We start from the raw sequence: 21,207 nt of genomic DNA, 5'->3' as shown, positions 1-21,207 counted from the left end.
TTCCTCATGAAAGAGAAGTTTGTTAGTAGTAACAGATGTAGTTCTTTTTTCGTTGTTTATGATTTTTTATTTTATTTTTTTCCTTTGTGCTTTTTTTTGTGGAAAATTGTAAAGTATTTAAGATTATGCAGCTTTCTGGTACTTACTATTCACCCGAAGCTGGATTATATTAGTGAACTACCCTAATATGGGCTCCATAAAAGTCCATCCCTATGTTAGCTTCGTCCTCTAGCTATCCTAGAGACAAGATATGGCAAGCTCGGACCTGACATTTTGATCGAATGGTTTCGGTTTGCATATCACTGTCAACTGTTGACAAATAGGCATGTTTTAGTTTTTCTTTTTCTCTCTTACACATCAACATTTTTTTCTTGGATTTATAGATTTGGAACAGGAAATGCATTTTCGTGAAATTACTGGTCTTTGGGCCGGTTGAGTTGAAAATTCTATTTGCTAATCTTGTAGGTATCCAAATTCGTCTAGTGTGAATTGAAGATTTCCCTAGGCAGTTATTGCATATTTGCATAAACATGATGTCCTAATCTTGCTTTTGCACCCCGGCCGAATGCTGACTGAGTTCACAGCTATGGATCTAATGGTGAATCAACTCTTGCACAGCTGACTAAATGAGTCATAATATGACTAAAGAGATGGCCGCTGTTGCCAGGATCTCAGAGCTTGCAACACCAATTATGGGATCCCATAATGCTATTTTCTTTCAGATAATACACAGGAGGGTTACATTACATGCATGCCTTTTCAGAAAGGCTATATATTAGCACAAGTACCTAAGAAAGATGACAACCCATGTTCCAGCGGTCTCCTTTTCTTGCTCCTCAGCATCCACCGGCCACTTCTGGATTCTGATGGCTGTCCTCTTCAATCCGCAGAGGAAAATCACCGATGAAACATGCAATCCATGACAGAAAGCAACCCATCCATCACGTCCCCCATCTTGATCGTCCAATCTTATCCGTTCATCATCTGGTGCAAAATCCTCCCAAAGATATCACCGGATCAAAAGCCGGAGCGCCAGGACAGGATCGTCCTGAACGTGAGCACGTCGATGCCAAAGGTGATCACGGTAAGATTATAAGATGGTAACAAATGTGTCGATGCGGAACTGGGAAGAACAGAATGCGATGGACGAATGACTGCTACAGCATATAAGCTCTGAGTTGCCCTGGCTCTCAGGCTCGCCGCACGCGTACCATCAAACACCAGGTAACTCAGGGGAGTCACAATCACCTGGTGCAATCCGAGGAGTTTACCACGGACCCTGAGCTGTCAGGCCAGCTGTTCTTGCCTACGCGACCTGTGTCCCTGTTTCCCTGTAACAATAACACATCGTTTCAGAAAGCGAGGCGCTGGTTTTTGTGCTAGCTCTGCCGCTAGACGGCGGCCGGCGGCGATGCATGCGTGCGTCTCGCAGGAGGCACCGGGCCGGAAAGCGGCAGCGCTGCGGCGGCCGGAGCGGGACCCCCTCGCCGCCGTCCATTGTGTCGGGACGTGGGTACCTATCGGTCCACCTGGTACGGTCTCCGTGACCACGACCCTTATCCGCCGTCGATCTCGCGTCGTGCGCGAAAGAAACGAAACGAGACACGGGAACTAGCTCCGGAGGACGGTGGTTGCTCGCCCGGCGAGGCGGCGCCGCCGCCGTAGGGGTGCGTCATGTCACGTTTGGTGCCTAGCTTGGCTTATCCTTCTCCACATCCAAACCTTGTCGCGGGAAAAAAGGGAGAGCAAATGCTGGTTTGCCAACCCTTTTCCCCTGCACGTACGGTGAACGCGCTGGAATGGAATCCAGCCACAGTCGGCAGAAAGGGAGCCGCCGGGCCAAGGGTGGCAGGGTCGTCCTCGTCTTGTCCGTCCGTCGTCCAAACATCCTCCTGGCTCCTGGATACGCTCGTGCCCTGTGACTGTGTGAGGGCAGTGATGCCCTCCTGCACATTCCTGCTGTTCTGTTCATAATCCTCTTCTTGAGCACAAGAGCACGAACAGCTAGGTTCGAGTTCAAAATCTTAATTATCCTGGCCTCTACCTAAACTTTGGATAATGTAAAGGCAATTCCTATCTCTACCTACAGCAGCTCTATCAACTACAGAACCTCAAGCTGTACCACCACTACTGCTTTTGTCTGGGACCTGCTCTGTCACAGCGGTACGGTTCTCGCCTGAATAATAATGCCAAGATCAGCACATAAACAAATTGCTTTGCTTATCCATTTTCCTACGCGCCAATCTCCGGAAGACACGTCTCCCACTAAGTACACACGCATGATCATTGCGTATGGTTGGTTAATCACAAGTTCACAACATAGATTTTGGGGCATCATGCACGTACAACATGTATAGTAATATACTAGAGCAGACTTGAAGATTCCCTCGCAACACATCGTATGCGCTTGTGTCAGCAGACTCGGGAGGTTGGCTTGCAGCTCCCAAGAAACCGTAGTTTTCCGCTAACAAATATGTCCAGCTCCCTACCAACCGGTTGGGATTGGATAATGGGGTGCAAACGAAACCGCACCGGGGAATTATATTAGAGAAGGCGAAGCCGCTCGTCGGGTAGCGGGCGCCGGGAGGAGGGGGCAGGTCGCGCCCATGTGCCGCGGGACACGGCCGGCCAATGGGCTCCGGCGGCGTGCCGCGGGTGCGAGATCGGTTGGCCCGTCCCGTCGCCGACGAATATTTCCCCGCGAGCCGCCGCGCGCGCATGCATATATGCAAGCGCTTCCCTCTTCTTTTCATCTTTTCAGTAGCCGCCGGTGCGGTGCGGTGCGGTGCGTGCGTTTTAGATGGCCGCAGCCCGCAGGGTAGGCGGTAGGCCGGTGGGTGCTCTCTGCTCGGGTGGCCGGGGTTGGGGCGGCCGCGGCGGAGGGGGGGGGGGGGGGGGGGGGGGGGGGGGGGGGGGGGGGGGGGGGGGGGGGGGGCCGGCCCGTCCGTGCTTGCCGAGGGCGGACGGACGAGATGGAAAAGCCGGCAAGCTAGCTTTGAGTTGGAGCTCCTCCCATAGCCTAGAGAGGGGGAGACTGGAGAGGCCATGCGGGATCCGACGATGTCCTCTTCTGTGCCCTAACTCCAGTTACATGGCGTCCGTTATCCCATGATCGAGCAGTTAAAAATGGTGGTTAGTTATTAGACAATGATGGTGATTGCGTACCCATTTATTGCAGTGAAACAGGTTTCACGTTCGACTAGTAGGAAGATAATTAAAGGCGCCCGCATATATACTACCCGGATAAATGGATAATGCAGTGCTGACGGCCGGTAAAGCGCGCGAGCAGCATCTTCGACCGCAGGAACAACGAAAGTTAATTAGTCGGTCGCTCACGGAAGGTACGCGTAATGATCGTACTTGACCGACTAATTAATAACAAGCTTGGCGAATTGTATATCAACCAGATGCGCGTGTTGACGCCTCGGCCGCTGACATGCGGGTGCGCGCGCGCTCTTTTTTGCCCTTTCCCTTTCCCTTTTCTCGCCTCGAGAAAATAAGATTTATTTAATACGTGCAGTGGCAGTGCAGGCGATGGCAGACCTGTTCGGTGCTCTAGAATACTAGACGCAGCTGTAGCTGTCACCGGACCGTGGCCCCTGAGAAATTTCACCGGCAACAGCACCACGAGCTTGGTGAATTAATGGCGATGCTGCACGCAGGGTTGGATCGGTAGTGCTTGACTGACCCTCGCGATCGAGACGACCGCGGACTTGTAGTATATACGTGTCCCCGGATCCAGCGACGTGCTATCAACTCCGGTTAATGCTTCTAGGGCCTGTCGTCCCAGCTCTTGGTTGAGAGAGACCTTGGCAATCTGTGAGTTTTTTCCCGGTGAAAATCGGAAGAAATTCTCCGAGTTTGTGTGGCGCGCGCGGTTTAGTTTGGTGTTCGTTCTCACGTGTCGAGTGACTGTGCGGTGGTGGTGCGAGACTAGTAACCCATCTCCATCTCTTTCCACTAGTACTATGTAGTGTAGATCATTGTCTTCGTGATTTTTTTTCCAAAAGAAAAGAATTGACGTGTTCCAGATATATATGCGCTGTAACGTGACAGGTAGTAGTAACACTGAGTGACTGACGTACGTGCAGTAATTATCCGATTCACTCTGAGTGACTGCTGCAATCAAAAGCCGCCTTCTCAGTTCTCACTCTAGCTAGCTAGGCCCCCGGCTCCGACAACCGGCCGGCTCCGAGCTTTATATAAACCACTCGCCCGTTGGCTTGGCCTTCACACGCCACCGAACAGCGCAACCACTCCCTCCCTCCATGGACTCCTCCCTCCTCAAGGCGACGGCGGTTGCCACGGGGTTGGCCGTCCTCGCCGCCACGGCGAGGGCAGCGGCCGGCTCCTACATCCCCACAATCGACGCCGCCGACTTCTTCCTGTGGGTGGCAGCCAACGCCATCGTCGTCGTCATCTGGCTCCTCTCGTCCTCCTCCCGCCGTGGCAGGACCGACGACGACGACGACGGCTCCTCGTCCTGGGCCGCCGCCGTGGATAGCAGCATCTACACGTCCTCGTCCGAGTACGAGGCTGCTTTCTCCGACGCGGGCAGCAGCAGCGCCCGTCGTGCGGTCGAAGTGCCGGCGTCGAGGAGGAGGATGCCCCGGGACCGGGAGGCGAGGGCGGCCGGGAGAGCCGACCGCCCCCGCGTGCGCAAGAAACCGGCCGGCCATGAGGTCGTGCCGAGCGCGAGGGCGGTCTTCGCGGCGGCGGCACGCGAGCCTCATGAAGACATACGCCGTAACCGCGAGGAGACGCTCGCAGCCTTCGCCGCCACGGCCGCCGAGCCCAACAGGCCCGGCGGCGACGGTGCCGACGACGACGAGGACGTGTCCATGGACTCGCTGTGGGAGTCCATCGTGCAGCGGCGCGCGGCGCGTCCGGTGGTCGTGCGGAAGAGCGAGTCGTGGGGCAACGAGGAGCTGCCCCGGCTGAAGCGAGTGGCCGAGACGGCGGCGACGACGGCGCGCCGGGAGATGCGCAAGTCCGTCTCGGCGGTCAGCAAGGCTTCGGTTCCTCCGCCGCCGCCGCAGCCGGCGGCGCCGTCGGCGGTGCGGCAACTGGGGTGGCGCACGCGGGACGTGCTCGTGGCGATCACGCCCGACGAGCTGCTGCGGCGCGCGGAGAGCTTCATCCGGCGGCAGCACGAGCACCTGCGCCTGCAGCGGCAGGAGTCCGAGCAGCGCCAGCTTCAGCTCCAGCGCCGCCTCCACGCTCCCGCCCTCATCCGCGTCTAGACGACGACGGTGCCGCGTCCGGTCGGCCGGCCGGCTTCTGACAGACACCGTACCTATGCAGGCATGCTTCATCAGCCGACGATCGATGCCCGTGGCGGCGCAAGGCCATGTACAGAACCGTCTACACGTGCCAGAGGCCGCAGCCTCGGCACCAGCATCGATCGAGAGGCAAAGAGGCTGCAGCCTTTGGACGATCGAGCGACAAGATTGGAAGAACTAGTTTTACCTACACGTAGGAATTTGGATCTGGCCATGTTTGAGTGCATCGGAGCACTAATCAAGTTTTTACTACACTACATCCTCTTTCCAATGTAGATTACTTAAGTTAAGGAGATCACTATGAGCAAGTAAGATCATATGTTTGCATTCAAGTACGCCATAGTCTCACTGCTTATATGGCTATATGGTTGTACCATACATATGTAAATTTGTATATCCTCAATAAATGGAGAGTTGTGCATACTACACAAAGAACCATATTTCCTTATTCTTGATACTCCCTCCGTTCCAAATTGTAGGTCGTTTTAGTTAGTCTAGAATTTGGAAAAACTAAAACGACCTACAATTTGGAACGGAAGGAGTTATCTAGATAGAGTATATGTCTAGCTAGATGCATAATAATGTCTATAAATCTAAAAAATTAAAACGACCTACAATTTGGAACAAAGGGAGTAATCTTGATCATTTATGCTAACTTTTAGCGGTTAATATGATAGCACATCTAAAATCTACCATGTGTTTACTCTAGTAATACTAGCATAGTACAACCTAGAATATCATGGCTCACTGCTACAGTGCTACTAGCTAGAAAAGCAACATCACAACAACCAGGCATATTTGCTACTGTTAGCACTTAGCACTACGATAGCCAACAAATTTTTTGGCTGCGTCTGCACTTTGCCAAGCAACAATCAAGCAGCTGGATTTGTATGCAGGACGAGCCGGCCTTTTTTCCTTCACGTTGAGGCATGCTGTCGGGTGGAAAGAGCCGGATCGCAATCGTATAGGCTCTCGTTCTCGTAGGGGAGACAGCAGGGCTCACGCACGAGTGAGGTCGTGAGGAGTGACAAGATGCAAGCCCTGTACCAGCAAGCTTCCCTTTAATCTGCACCCGGCTTGTGTCACAACAACAGTACGCTAGCTGCACTAGTGATTGTTCTGTGCTATGACACTATGAGCATATGCACTGCTGGCAGCAACCAATTCTCTCGGCACGCGACAAAACCTCTATCTCTCGATCGAATTTTTTTGAAGCTTAGTGGTTTCCTTTAAACAGTATTAAAAAGCATGTTCGCCCACAGGAATTTCGTAGAATCAGAGAAATTGGATAGGGGTTTGCCTTGTTTTTTTATTTCTCTCACTCATGCAGTAAAACTAACTAAATGCTGTTCATAGTGATGCCAGTCCTCTTATCTTTTCTAAACATGTTTTACAGGTGCAAAATAAAATTAAAGAATCTGAGTTCTAAAGAAAACAGTAAAGATACCCGATCACTCATATACTTTTAAGTTTGAAACTTACTCCTACTACACAGCACGCTACAGATAGATACACAGTTTAAATTAAAGCCGCGTATACATAAGGTCTGACTCACATATATATAGTCACATCACACGTGTTCTGAATTTCTGATTGATACCGGTTCTTTGTGGTATGTATGATTAACTGACACTTGCATCTAAACGCAACGTGAAAGACTAGTCAGAGCATGCATGATGCAACCTCATTAACCAATTACTAATTACGCCCTAGAAAACGAACTACTAGTAGTAACTGGAGAGCAAGCAGTGCCATTTGCATCGGTTAGGATGCCAGATTCCTTCTTACAAGAAACTATATATTTTCTTCGGATGTTAATTACCAACGATCATATAGCTGGCAGATGCATTATTTATATAATTATTCCTAACGAATGATAATACTCGTTATTCATGTAGATAGTCATGTATCTAATTATTCCAATCTTGTATAGGCATGTGAGTATATGGTAATTATATATTGAGAGGTGAGTTTTCAGCTGATAAGCTCCCTACCTATTCTTAAAACTGAAAATTCAGTTTTCTTCGTCATCGCAAGCGACCGCTGTCGAAGCAAGAGGGGTAACTAAGTGTGGATCTCAGTACTGAACGCCAAGCAGTCAATCAAGCTATTACCTTGTTACAAATGTAGTGGAGGAAGCACTCCAATTACTCTGGGAATCTGAACCATGAGATTTGCCATTAGTTTAACGCAAGTGGTTGCTTGCATGCAGTCAAGGACAAAAGCTGATGTGGGTGTTTCTCCCAATCCCGCGAAAAGATCAATCTTGTTATTTAGTTAAAAATACTCTCACTCCTCTCATTTTCCTCTAACAAAAAGGGGCCTAAATCTCTAGGTTGGATTATTGAGTGTTGCCAGTGGTAAAAAAGGGAAGTCTGATGTGGAAGGGTAGCCATTAGTAGTTAGGTTGCAGCATGTCACCAAGCCTTATCTCCATAGCCTCTCTAGAAAACCATTGTCTCCCTTGACTATTGACTCCATGCTGGCATAAAGCATAGTATTACTCCTCTGATGCTAACACCTGCTTTGGTGATACACACCTATTGTTCTTGCCCTTTCGGTGCCAAATTTCCCCCTTCCATGTGGGCCATGAACTAGTCACTTCACTAGGTACTATCACTTGTTTGGTGCTAATCCATTCAAGTTAATTACTGGTTCAGTCCATGTTTTTTTTACTATGCCCTAGTGCGTACTCATTGTGCTCTCATTGGTCTCCGTGCTTCCATTTTCAAGGTGTCTGTTGGTGATGGCAAATTGATCCTTAGGCAATCATGCAAGAAATCAAATCCATTTGCTATTATTTTACAGTGTTTTCTCTCATTCTATTTGGTGCATGCCTAATAGTGATCAGCGATCTTATAACAAAATAAAAAAATTTAAAAAAAATCAACAAACACCTTAGATGAAAAAACAAACGTAATTATCCTACCTTTTGCCCTTTTTGATCAGTCAAATATCGAGGCAAATATAAAAGGTTGTCGCTTACCCATCACTACACGTCAGAAACATAATTTTTTCTCTCTCTTCTGAGCTATCGATCTCTCTGGACGAACAGGCTTTCGTGACAGCTTACGCTTTTCATATTTAAGCATTGACTTAACTAGCCTGATCATCTACTGTCTATGTGTACCACCACCAAAGAATAACTGTTGCAAAATATCTTCAGCTCGATCGTGTAGTGATATTTCACTTAGCATCAAGTTAGGACTCTTATTACGTACTACATGAACTAGCAATATTTCACTTATTAAACTTAGTCATGCTAATTGGAGGCAACATATTGTTTTTCCCTTGGAGGCTACAAGTGTATGTTTTTTAGAACGTCTGCAAATTCAGATTCAACTCGAACATGCACCAGCTCAATGATTTGGCCTGCAATTGCGGCACAATTTATAACACGGTCAGTCCATCACACTGGCGTTCCTTCATCAAATGGCAAGTGATTATTAAGAGTAGCTAGCAACAATTGGACAATTGGACCCCATGAAAAAACCATCCGAGAAACAAAAACGAGGAGTAGCGGACAAGAGTGATACTTAAAAAGAGTTTGGCATATTTCTCTCTCAAGAAAGACAATGAAGTATATCTAATATACGCGTTCTTGTATTCAGACATGGATTCTGAGCACTGATCTTATGAAGGGGACATGTGACTTATGGCAGATTGGCAGGCGGCTAGAACCATACTGATCGAACTCCAACTTGGCAGTTAGACAGCTCTACAAGGATTACATATATATCATTCTAGTCTGCAGAAGGCAATAAACTAGGTCAGAAAACTTGTAAGTTGGTCATATCCAAGTCACATGGTTTTGATTTCTGACACGTCGCAAAAGGTATGCATCATTCAGGGATTTCATTTGATGGTTCTTAATCGACGCTATTACCAGTCTTCAGGTCATGCTAGAGTGACAAAAAAAAAACAAATACGTCCATTATGTTTCTAACACATAATGTCCACTAAGGAGTTACAAGCAAACTTGAGTGGCGGACATTATGTTTCTAACACGTCAATAGACTAGACATTATTCAATTGACGTTATTCATGCGCAAATACACGTACCTCACACTTGAACATATGTATGCATTTTTCCTCAAATGTCCAATTTGAGTGGTCTCTTTTAAGATGGGCGGCTGAAGCTAGAAGTGTACTTTACAGGCAACTAGAAGCACTTTGGAACTATATAATATGTGCCACTAGGATCATGGGTGCTCAACTTTCGCTCCAAGAAATCAATCTAGTAAGATTTTCCTAGGATTAATCTAGCTATTGTGAGATCCACATAGGCAGACCGGTAGTGTATTGCTACTGTTGGAGAATTGGCCATGTTACTGTACGGAGTTCAACGCGCCTCAGTCTCCTGCACAAAGTCAGCAGAGGGCACTGCACTCTGAAGTCATCCAAAGATCGTCACAAGAATGGCGTCATTCATTGCACATCTCGATCATCTGCTTGAGTTAACTTTCGATTTGTCATCTACAAGCATGTTACCCTCTCCTGTACATGTAGATGGTGTGAACACGATCGATGTGGATTTAGTTACTGACAAAGTACCAGCTAAAAACTGAATCTCTGATCTCTGGTCAATCTCTACTGAATCTACTGAACACAGTCGACACAACAGAGGATGAACCTGTTGAGCCTCTTGCTCAGGATCAAATACTAAAGACTAACAAACTAACTGCAGAGACAATACGATATAAAAAAAAAAGCTCTTTTACGGTAGACAATACTAGGCTATACTGGTGTTAAAAAAGGACTAGTATAAAAATATCCGACGGTTGAGATTAATTGTATAGTACCAGTGGTATGGGTAGTATATGTGCTACAAGGGTATTATGGGAAAAAAAATATAAATGGCGTATACGTAATATATTTTTCTTGTTTTTTGAGATGCATGGCCCATTAATATTTAGTAGTAATTACTATATTACCCTTTCTCTATACTGTATACCAATGGTAGTATCGTACCGTTAAAGAGCTCAAAAAAATTGGGAGCTACAGCGTTATCTGTACTCTGGAGTATACTAATACGCTGCAGTTGGTCAAAAGCATATCCTAGAGTTGGTTGGTCGATAAGCTTGCAGTTGGCACAGAGTCAAACCTGAAATTGGTTGGTATTTTCGTGCCTTGTCCTTTGGTGTTCTTGACTTGACCTGATCCTAGCATTAAGGGCTAGGTTTCGACGCCTTAACCACTTTAAGTTGCATATTCCATTCAGTTCATGCATTTATTATGCAAGTCAAGCAAAGGAAGTCTGGTTGAGCGATGACGCTAACGTACATCCATATGGTACTTGTAGCAATCTGAATAGCAATTCATTTTGTTCTTAGTCGATTTTTAAGCGTTTTTTTTTCTCAGTTAACGAAAACATCGTGTTCAAATATATAAAAAAGAACTGCAGATTTTTCATTGATTAGACTGTTCATATTCTTTCTGAGAAATAATCTTGTCATTTCCGCAGCTGCAAGCCAGCAACCTCTCACCATCTAGATTGTAGAGATTTTACTTTAGGGGACTGGATACTCTTCGCAATAATGGAAAATAGTAATATTTGTTTTTGAGACAAGGCTGACCCCATTTCCATTAACCACAATGGAAATACAAGATTTTGGGTTACAGAAAAAGGCAGCAGAGTTATTTGATGCTCATTATCAAAAGGTCACAAAATTATAACATGAAAGTCCACAAATAATCCTCTGAAAGCCGCAGTGACGTAACAGCAAGAACTGGCTGACGTCTCCATAACCATAAGGCTTACCAAAATAAACAAGGTACTGTGTGCCTGTCAAATAATGTAGTGCCTATATGCAAACATTATATAACGTCTCATTCAGCAACAAGCACGAACAGACTGAAGATATAAGATGTAGCAAAGCTGGCGTGTATTTCGCATGTTGTAACCTCTCAAATCATTTGGAGTAGGATACTCAGATACTCAGTGAGTAGCAAACCTGTGATTGAGCCGGCAAGAAAGCAATCAATCGATCAACAGCAGCATGACCTGAAACATTTGTTTACAGAGCCATGGGGCAGGGCTGCCTCCCCTTCCCGAAAATCTTAAATCTGCTGCCTGAAAACGAGCTGTGTATTTTATGGCAAATTGTCGATGATTGATGCTGTTTGGACGATCTGGGACGAAGCTAGACTCTTTGATTTGTTCAAAGCAAAGACGTTTCAGACGGTAGCAAAAGTAAAGAACGAGTGCCGAAGCTAGTAGATGCCAATGGCGTTTTCAAGCTGGTTTACTTGATGCAGAGGAAATTTCCTCATTAGTTGCCCGGTTTGAGGAGCCTGCCTCACGCCATACCTGCTGAGTCACCTAAGTCCGTCACCTGAACGGCGTCCAACAATGCTGATGTGTCGTTCAAATGATCTGCTGCACCTCACTCAAATGTGAACACCTGCTACTAAACCAAGTACAATTAATCTGCAGGAGACCTTTTCTCTTTGGTAAACTGCAGGGAGTAAACATTGAAGGCAAACGTACGTTATCTGCAGTGAACTGCGTGGCACTTGCACGGGGTTTATTGCTTTTGCCGCTGCCAGAGTTGCTCCGTTCCTTTTTATCTGTCGCTTGGGAAGTGTGCAGTAACTTCTTGATCTTTGCATGCCTTGTCTTTGGTCCTTGACTTAGATATCAAATTAGTGGTACGTTTCGGCGCGCTAACGGCTTCAAATTGTTAATTCCATTTCATGCGTGGATACAGGTCAAGCAAGAAAGCTCATTCCGAGTGACTAAGTCAAGCGTCGATACCCATTTCATGCTTTACCAAGAAACAATCTGAATAGGATCCGATCCGTTTCCCCTTCCAATGGAAATATCTTGTTTGACATGGATGGTTAGAATTAAACACAGAGATGTACTCTATGGTTACCTCTCTTATCTAAGACAAAATACAGCTTTGCACAAAAAAAAAAGAGGCAAAATACAGCACAGCAGTGACGACAACAGTAAGAGGGTCGCTGACGCTCCCAGTAGCTCTACTCGGCAACAAGCATGAATAAAAAGAATATATGAGGAAGCCGGCGCGCATATTTCGCATGTCTGTACCATCTCAAATCATTACCAGACGGTATTGAATTCCTCGACAGGAGCAAATAAACTGAGAGGGAATTAGTTGGTGACCTGGCGATGCAAATTGCCAGATCGGCCGACGTGATGGAATCGGCAACCAATTTATCAACAGCAACATATGATCGACCTGAAACATTTGTTTAACAGCCATGGGGCAGGCCTGCCTGCCTGCCTCCCTTCCTGGAAATGTTCAATCTGATCCTTGAAAAAGAGAGGTACAATTTGTTTATCAGGGATCACGTATAGTTTCTGATGAATTGCCAATGCTGTTTGGCCAAGCTCGGAAGCTAGATTGCTTGATTTGTGTAAACGAAACCCGTTTGGGGTCTGTGGACACTGCTTACGTGCTGGAGCCTGACATTGATGGCATTTTTATGTTTATATCTTAACTATTATTAAAGTAAGCAACATTTCTGCTTAATTTTTTGATTTGATCCAACATTTATCCCCGACGGGGTAACCTACTCAATGAGAACCAATGAACAACGCTACATGCTAACCTACTCAAATACGATGAGAATCTAATAATATAATATATCCGTGATCCTAATCTTGCACAAACGTGAGCATTGCAGCACATAGCTGAGTTCTTTTTATCTGTAATTTGTATTGTCCGTAGTAATGATAACCTAAATCTAATTGGACTAATTGATCTTCCATTATGATTAAGAATTAGATAGTGAAAAAATAGAAAAAAGTAGCGAACAAATATAAAAAAAAAGAGTTTAAAAAGTGGTTGCTATGCGCACATGTATAACACCATCTGATGGTTGTGAACGTCACAGAGCTCCATCAGTGGAGACGTCGAGCCGATGACGAACGATTTTTGATCCTCATGATTTGTAGTTGCAATTGTGCTGAAAACAACTCAACGCAAATTGTTTAAAGCTAAGCTTGCACCATGATCTTAGTGGGCAATGGGAAGAGAACCTAGTTTTTTTTAGTAAATAGCTAGCCAACCTGTACTTCTACATAGGCAATTGCAATTGGAACAAGTTTAAGAGGAATAGTTTGTTTTTTGGGTGCATTGCACCTTCATATGTGTGTTTGACATATATTTTAGTTAAAACAAGATAGCTTGAGAAAACAGATATGCTCATCGCTACATACATATACATATGGTCTAGTGGTGTCACATATCTTTGCAGAACACATTGACTTTTGTTCATCTATATTGACAATAGCAGGTGGGTAAAGCTAGTGCTATGGATGTGCTAACATAGAGCTTAAATCTAGACTTGTTGCATAAATACTTTGGAATAATTTTAGAATAAGCAGTGTTTGGACCGAAGACTCCTTGTGCTGGAAGATTCTTCACTTGCATTTCGATGGCGCCCACGTCTTGTAGATCAAGGTTTCTAGCTTAGTGTCCACTGCTCCATTAAATTGTGCCATATATGACGACTTACTCCCCATTTGGATTTAATTGCCAAACAATTTGATCCGGGAAGCCCGGTCTTAATTCTATTGACAGCAGTCTTGTCCAGAGGTCAACGAATTCTGCGAAGTGTTTGAGAAGAGGTGAGCATCAGGATCCTAATGTTTAGTCTATTGAATAGAGACGCCCGCGTCGCCCCTGCTCGGCGACTCGGGCGGCGACCGCACCACCGGCCTCCGCCGCCCCTCCCTCCCCCCTCCCCTGCCGCCGCCGGAGGGGCCCGCCGGAAGTCCGCGTGGGCTCCTAGGATGGTGGCGGCGGGGCATTTTTGGCGGCGCACGTTGGTTCCGGGCGGGGGAGCAGTGCGGAGCAGCTCCACCGACCGGGGTGACGGTAGCGGCGCGGGGCGGCAGATCCGGGGTCCTGAGGATCGGATCCGGCCCTCCAACTGCCGGATCTACGGCGTGCGGCAGCCAACGTGGGGTGGGGAGTTGTGAATGCGATGGGTGGTGGTTGCGGCGAGTTGGTCCCCGGTCGGCGTGGCGCGTGCTGGGTGGCCCGGTCGCGCGACTATGGATGCGTGCGGGTCGGCGCCGGGATAGCTGGTGGTGGGAGCGGAGGCGAGGTGGTCGGAATGGTGCTAGACACCACCTCGGCGCTCCCCTTCTCTTCTCCTCGTCGGCGATATAGGTCTGCAGTTTTGCGGCGCCATCGTGGTGGTGGGGCGGGGTGGCCTGTGCTGGCGTCAGTGCAGGGTATGCTCGTGGCATCATGGTGGTGATGCGGGATGTGCCGGGCCATCCTTCTGGCACAAGCATCACGGAGGCGACAGGGAGTGAGAAGCTACCGCAAGTGATGCCCGGCGGCAAGTCGTGAGGCATCTGCCGGGGTGGGCCGTGTACGTGCAGCAGGCATGGGGTGGTGCTCCGGGCGAAAGCCTATGCCGGTGTTCTTTCTTGCCGGTGGCGATGGTAGTTGGGGGCGTTATTGTGAGGCTTCCACGCCTACTGCACGGGGTGTCTTTGGGTGAAAACCCTGTCAAGCACGGACAAGCGACGGTGGCGCCTTTGGCGTCGTGCCTCCTTGGAGGTGTCGCTTCTTGAGACTCGGCTTGGCTTGCGGCAGTGCTTGTGTCGCCGGTGGTGGGGGAAGGTAGCCAAGGGTGAAGGCGGTTGATGGTGGTGGTGGTGGTAGTGATGGTGGATGCCCACGCACGGCAAAGCGGCTGCGAACTGCGACGAGGTAACCCGCATCGGCGGTTGCATGGGCGAGATGCGAGCGGAGGTGGTTGCGAGTGAGGAGGTGCGGGAAGGGACCATGTCAATGAGGAGGAGCGGAGGGCCCATGCTCGCTGGAAGCTTTGGGTCCGCATGTGTGGTGCAGCTATGATGTCGGTGACGGTAAGGTGAAGGTGAAGGTTCTGGAGTGGCTCGGTGGTACCAAGTCACCCCTGACGGTGAAGCAAACCCGGATCCTCGGAGAGTCCAATAGCGGGAGAGGCGAGGCCCCCGTGCACTTTAAGGTGGTGTGTCCGAGGAGTGGTGTGCAGCGATGGATGTGGCGAGGCCCTCATGCGTTCTGCGTTGCCTTTGAGGTTCAGGATCCGGTGCAGTGCTTCGGTCATTTTGGCGTGTAAGGTGCAACAATGGTACTTTGGCGAGGGATCCTACATGGCGGTGGCCTCTTCGGTGAGGTGTGGTGGGCTCCTCTTCTAACTTCTGCCAACGCAAGATCGTGGTTGGGAGATCGACGATCGTGTGTGTGGCCTGAAGATGATGCTAGCATGGTGGAACAGTCGTGGTAGCTACATGGCTTGCAGCAGACTGCGGCGGCCAGTTCTGCATGGCAGCGGTTGGTTGGCGTGGGACATCGTTAGGAATGACAGCGCTTGCGATGAGTGTCACTTGTCGGCTTTTCTTCCGGGTTGTGGTGGTGTGGCGTGGTGAGTTGGATGGAGTTGAGTTGAGTTGCAGCCGTGTTGATGTCTCAATCTAACCGGTTGTTGTTTTGAGTTGGTGTTTTGCGTGGAGTTGTGTGGCTATGTTGATGTCCCAATATAACTAGTCGGTGTTGTTATTCTGCTTTTTGTTGTTGTGCCCAGTCTAGATGTATTCTCTTTTTTACTATAATCGACAGCCTGACTAGTTTGTTTCGGAAAAAAAAAGACCCTAATGTTTCGCACCAGTGTGTTGTCCTGAACACCATGTGTTGTCCTGAACTGCAGGCAAATAGAATTGGTGCCAAATCTTTTGGTGCTTGGCCTTCTTCGATCCACGCTGACTGCCAGTATTGGGCTTTCTTCCCATCTCCAATGGTGATTGTAACCTCCTCGCATGCCTTAGGGCCCGTGCAAACTTCCTTAGGTCGAGGACCCCGAGGCCCCCTAGTTTGGTGGGCCTGTTAGCTCCGCGCCAATTGACTTTACATTTGCATCCCGAAATCCATCGTGATGATTAATGCGAAGGTTATAAAATATAACTCTATAATTTGTAGTAGTAAGATAGGATAAGGTGGAGCTCCTTGATTAGATAAAAAGAAGTTAGCTGACAGTAGAGTTAACGAAAGGCTTGATATTGATCAACAAATTGGTCCTGCAAGAAAAGTTACGAAGATGCACTGATTTCATAGGCTTCTTCAGGCTTAGGTTGCCAGTATGGGCCTCCACCAATTATATTAGTTACAAGGTCGAATTTTTTTATTTTTATATTTTTTATTTTAGCATTTTGCAAAATATACTGTCTAAACAAATTGCAAATCTATACCTATACCGCCATACTGTTTTAAAATATTGATTAACTAAAAATTATCGACTCAATAAATATGAAAAATATTGAATTGACATTTTTTTATAAAATGTTGAATTCAATTTCTTATGTAAAAAAGTTTGATTCACTACAAATATTGAGTTAACAAATTTGTAAAAAAAATGTTAGGTCAAAATTTCTTGGAAAATATTAAATCGTCAAACAAAATAGACATGAGAAATAAATATCGTAAACAGGAAAGATGTGAGACGTAATCGAACAAAAGGGAAACAAGTAGGAGGAAATTGGCAAAAAATAATATTTCAATCACTTTTCATGCCGCGTGGCTGCCATGTCACAAGGATGACACAGACGATGAGGTGAAATGGTGAAATGACGACCTTGGTGGAATCACTTGTCATCATTCTACAACATGACGCATATATATGGTTCCTTTATCAATTTTAAAATCTGTCAGCCTAATTTTCGGATGTGATATTCTTTTAGTGACCTTGTCTATTCTTACACACCGCTGAAACCCTATCGCTGGGTAAAGATCTTCCTCCCCCCTCCCTAGAATCTCCCTCCTTTTTTTTTTCTTTATCACATCTCTTTCTTGGCTTCGCGCTCTTGTTGTTCCCGTGCTCTGCTCTTCCCTTTGCTGGTGACTGTTTAGTAGCTTAGCCATTTGATGGTTTGTGCCGGTTGGTGCTCATTGGTCAATGGTTACTGGTTAGTAGTTTGATGTTACTGCCTTACTAGCTAGCTGGCATCTTGGTGATTATTGGTTACGGCTAGTGTTTTCTGCTATCTGTTAGTATTATCCTGTAGGGTAATCATTCCTCGTTAGTGGCTTAGTGATTTGCACTGCTCTGTTAGCATAATGACACTGGACCACTTGTAAATCACATGTCCACCAGCCCCATGCTACTGTTATTTTCCTCTTTATTCCATTTTGACAGTATATGCTTGTGGTTTTAGTTGTTACCACCTTGCTCTAATTATTGTGTTTTTTAAATTCCTTGTTGGAACACCCATAAGTCATTGACTAGTTGTCCAAGTTCACAAGTCACTCTATTCATGCTTCTAGTCTGCTGAAACCTTCTCGATCCTTCTGCTTGCTGCAGGAACCGAGCTATCAGCTTGACATTATATGCGGAGTGTATGAATCCAGATCCTTGCGCTCCCCGAAATTCTACCATGCCAACTTTTTGGCGAGCAGAGATGCTGCTGCAGCTGATAGTGGTATCTCATTGCCCCGTGAGCGCACACTGTTCTTCGCTGAATTCTGGGAGTTAAATTGGTATCCTGAGCTGTCCAGCTCCAGCTCCAGCTGCTGCCCTGTATATGACTACCATGCATGTCTTGGTGAGTCCTCCCTACAAACATAACTTCATTGTAGTAACCATGTTCACTATCATGATAAGCATCACCAATCGGAAAACAACAAAACTGGGAGACACCCAGTTGGGTAATACTAGCGTCGATAGGTACCACAATATAGTTTATTAATGCCTAGGACATGAACATAGCAAAGCTTAGTGACATAGATTTCTACATCATTGCTATGCTGTAGTTCTGAATACAAATTGTCAAAACCATCATGCTTCTATCAGTATGGAATTAAGGACAGCAGCATGACACTGTCGATTACCATCTCTTGATCAATGGCATTAGGCATGCAGCATGCTATCAACAAATCGAGGACCCAGGCACTACAAGGTCTAAAATAGCCTTTGGTCTCCAAAAACTCCCATGTATCTTGAACACTGGTTTACAGTTAATGTTAAAGGCTTAGAGCGCTAGAAGCCCTTTAGATCCTTTTGCATTCCTAAAACATTGCTTTTCATGATTCATATGGATAATTCCTTAGTAGTGAGACATAATAATAACAAAAATATTCTGAGAGCAAAGAGAGCTACAGATTTTGTAGCTGGTGGGACTTTTCTGTTCAAACTTACAACATTGTCAATTCTCAACTTCTCACTTTCTTTCTGTGCAGGCCATTATTGCGCTGCTTGTGAGCTTGCATCAAGCAAGATTGTGCATCCACCGTCCGGAAATCATTCTGGGACTAAAGATGCCGGCTCGATTAGAGTTGGAGAATACCGGATGTCGTACAACTCTGCTACCGATCGTTTCGAGAACTTGCTGGAATCCGACTATACTATTTCGATCCTTATAGAGTCAGATGTCGACCTTGCGAGGCTTATCAATTATGTCACCATGCCACAGATGTTTTATCCGCCACCAACTTCTTGATCTTTGGGGGTTTGTCAGCTTAAACCTGTAAATCTGTAATCTGTAAATACTTGACTACTTGTTGAATTACGTAACGATGCCTCAGAAAGTGCTGCTGGGCATTGAGCTAAACGCTGTTTGTACACAACCCAATGTATATCTACGGAGAAAAAAAGGAAGAACCTTGTCTCTTGAGTGTTTTCGTTACGTATTTGCTTTCTGTGATTATGAAATGTTCCGTTTCTTGAGGTTTGTTCTGCGCGGTTAGCTTCTTGGTGCTTCGTCATTTTTATTTGGTCAGAATCCAAAGCAAGCCTTGCCTCGAGTCCTCTTCAAAAGCAAGCTTTTCCTACCATCAGTTGAGACCACATGATGCTGTGCAGAATTCCTTGCAGTATGTCCATCTGTGCAGATCGTTCGTTCCCAGATCTCAGATTTCTTGCGGTTGTTCAGTTTCTCCACGCAATCTGCCAATTCTGCCAGATCTTGTTGCGGCGGTTTCGACCGTAACACACGGGAGCTTTGGTACAAGCGCATCAGGACGGAAGCCTAAACTGTTAATTACGTGCTTGGATGCTTGATTCGCACCAATAATGCGCACTTGGTTGGTTCTGAAGGAAAGAAAGAAGGCAAAAAAAAAAAACAGGCGGGTCCCAAGCTTGATCCTGAAGCAAACAGCAGCTCTTTTCCAGGCGATGAAGAGCCACGAAACGACGACGCGCCCGGATCTCGCAGCAGTTTGTGCGTGTCTTCTTCCGTCCTCTGCTCCCCTAGAGACTACTCCAGTAGACGTCTAGACCAGCAGCCACAGCCACAGGCCGAAAAAGGTAAAAGGAACGGGATCGGTTTTGTATTGTATAGTAAAGAAACTGAAAGTCCTCCGTTCAGTGTCCCGTGCGCCCTGAAGAAGCTTCTTGGTTTTTGGGTTTGTGAAACTGAGTGCTGCGAAAGGAAACTGTTGCGCTTGGAGCTTGGATTGGCAGCACCAAAAGGGAAACCCAAGGACACCCTACGAAGTATTAGGCCATTACACACCTAGAGAGTGGAGTGGGGGTGCACATTCCTTGTGCCTAATCGCGTCGCGTCGGCCGCACATGTTTGGTGGCGGCGACTCGTACGCTCTCCTACTGTTCAGGATTCAATCCGCCAGCTCGGCTCCTCAAGTCACTCCATGGCCTGATGGCCACCGCCAGCCAGAGTGAGCTCCGCGGACGGACCATCAGTTCACCACTCGCTCTCCCGATCGAGCATACGTAGTAACCGCTACTACTCCATCAGTTAAATTCTTAGAGTCAGTTCGAGGCTAGCTGCCTTTTCCTTTTAGGCTAAGCTCTCATGTGCATCAAATGCACGTCACCGGCGTCAGTTACCAGTTACGGTTAGTCATTCGCCGGGGCAATGGCAACACGCCGGCCGTATACCCCAGCTGTTCACCGACACCACGGGAAGGAAGGAAGTTGCCGTCTGGACATGTCCGCGCTCGCGAGCCCGTGCAGCGGTTCAGGATAATGCGGCGAATTGATGAAGGATCGATCGTCGCCGACCCCGCGGCCCGTGCGGGCTTGAATTCGTGTGCCGAACGCTGGATCCGGGCACTGTTGGCGCACGCATCCGTGGCTCCTAGTACCGTAGGCAGCTAGGCTGGCATGTGCGCCTGTGGCAGTGGGTGATCGGCGGCGGGCATTTTATTGCATCCACGGAACTAGTGACAGTTGGAGTTATAGTGTTATTCCTACGTTATACCTCCGAAAAAGGACGATCTATGTATTACAGGCAGAAAGAAAGTTGTACTGCGAAGTCAATGCACATTTTACCTGCACAGTGCGCACGGCAGGAGTACTCTGCTCATCTCCAAAAAATGAACTGCAGACCTCCAAAGACAAAGCTGTGCGCAGTCATTCACATTGTACTCTTGGGGTCGTTAAAACTGGGCTGTGCAAATAAGAAGACACATGGTGCACACCTCCAGAAAAAAAAAAAGGTGCTTGTAAGATGAACAGGGGAATGATAAGTGTATATCGTTTAAAAAAATAAGAAACAAAAATGGAGATGCGGGGTATCGATCCCCGTACCTCTCGCATGCTAAGCGAGCGCTCTACCATCTGAGCTACATCCCCGGTTATGATAAATTAAATTTAACCAAATACACATTTCTTGGTACCGGTTCATGGGCGCCCCCGCAAGGACGCAAGGTCACGTCCCCTTCGGCCCGCTGCTCCCTCTGCTCCACACCTTTGCATGCACGCACACTGGACACTGCCGATCACGCGGTACTGTTCGATCAATTAAAAGCTTCGCGTCCGCGTCAGCGTCTCGCTTTCCAACTAGAACATGGGCACACACTCCGGAATTATACGCACGAGCCTCTCGCCTAGTGTGTGTGTGTGTGTGTAGCCCCTGCAGGCCCAGACCAGAGGAGATCGACGCCGACGCTTCAACAACGGATGCGCCGAAACGTCCCCATCGAAACCAATAATATCCATC

General features: G+C 47.2%; 1 protein-coding gene and 1 non-coding gene across 2 annotated transcripts; one reads left to right on the top strand and one right to left on the bottom strand.

Annotated features, from left to right (window-relative positions):
* Window positions 1-4,214: 4,214 nt before the first annotated feature.
* Window positions 4,215-5,705, top strand: LOC117835340 (uncharacterized). Its single transcript, XM_034714698.2, has one exon. It carries the CDS (start codon window positions 4,269-4,271, stop codon window positions 5,241-5,243), a length of 975 nt encoding a protein of 324 aa, XP_034570589.1. The 5' UTR covers window positions 4,215-4,268; the 3' UTR covers window positions 5,244-5,705.
* Window positions 5,706-20,767: 15,062 nt separating this feature from the next.
* On the bottom strand, window positions 20,768-20,840 carry TRNAA-AGC (transfer RNA alanine (anticodon AGC)). The gene has a single exon. It is a non-coding gene; the product is annotated as a tRNA-Ala (tRNA).
* Window positions 20,841-21,207: the final 367 nt, after the last annotated feature.

The sequence above is a fragment of the Setaria viridis genome, chromosome 9 (assembly GCF_005286985.2).
Source record: "Setaria viridis chromosome 9, Setaria_viridis_v4.0, whole genome shotgun sequence".
Lineage (NCBI taxonomy): Eukaryota > Viridiplantae > Streptophyta > Magnoliopsida > Poales > Poaceae > Setaria > Setaria viridis.
The sequence above is the reverse complement of the archived record's forward strand: the minus strand, read 5'-3'. Positions and strand labels throughout refer to the sequence as shown.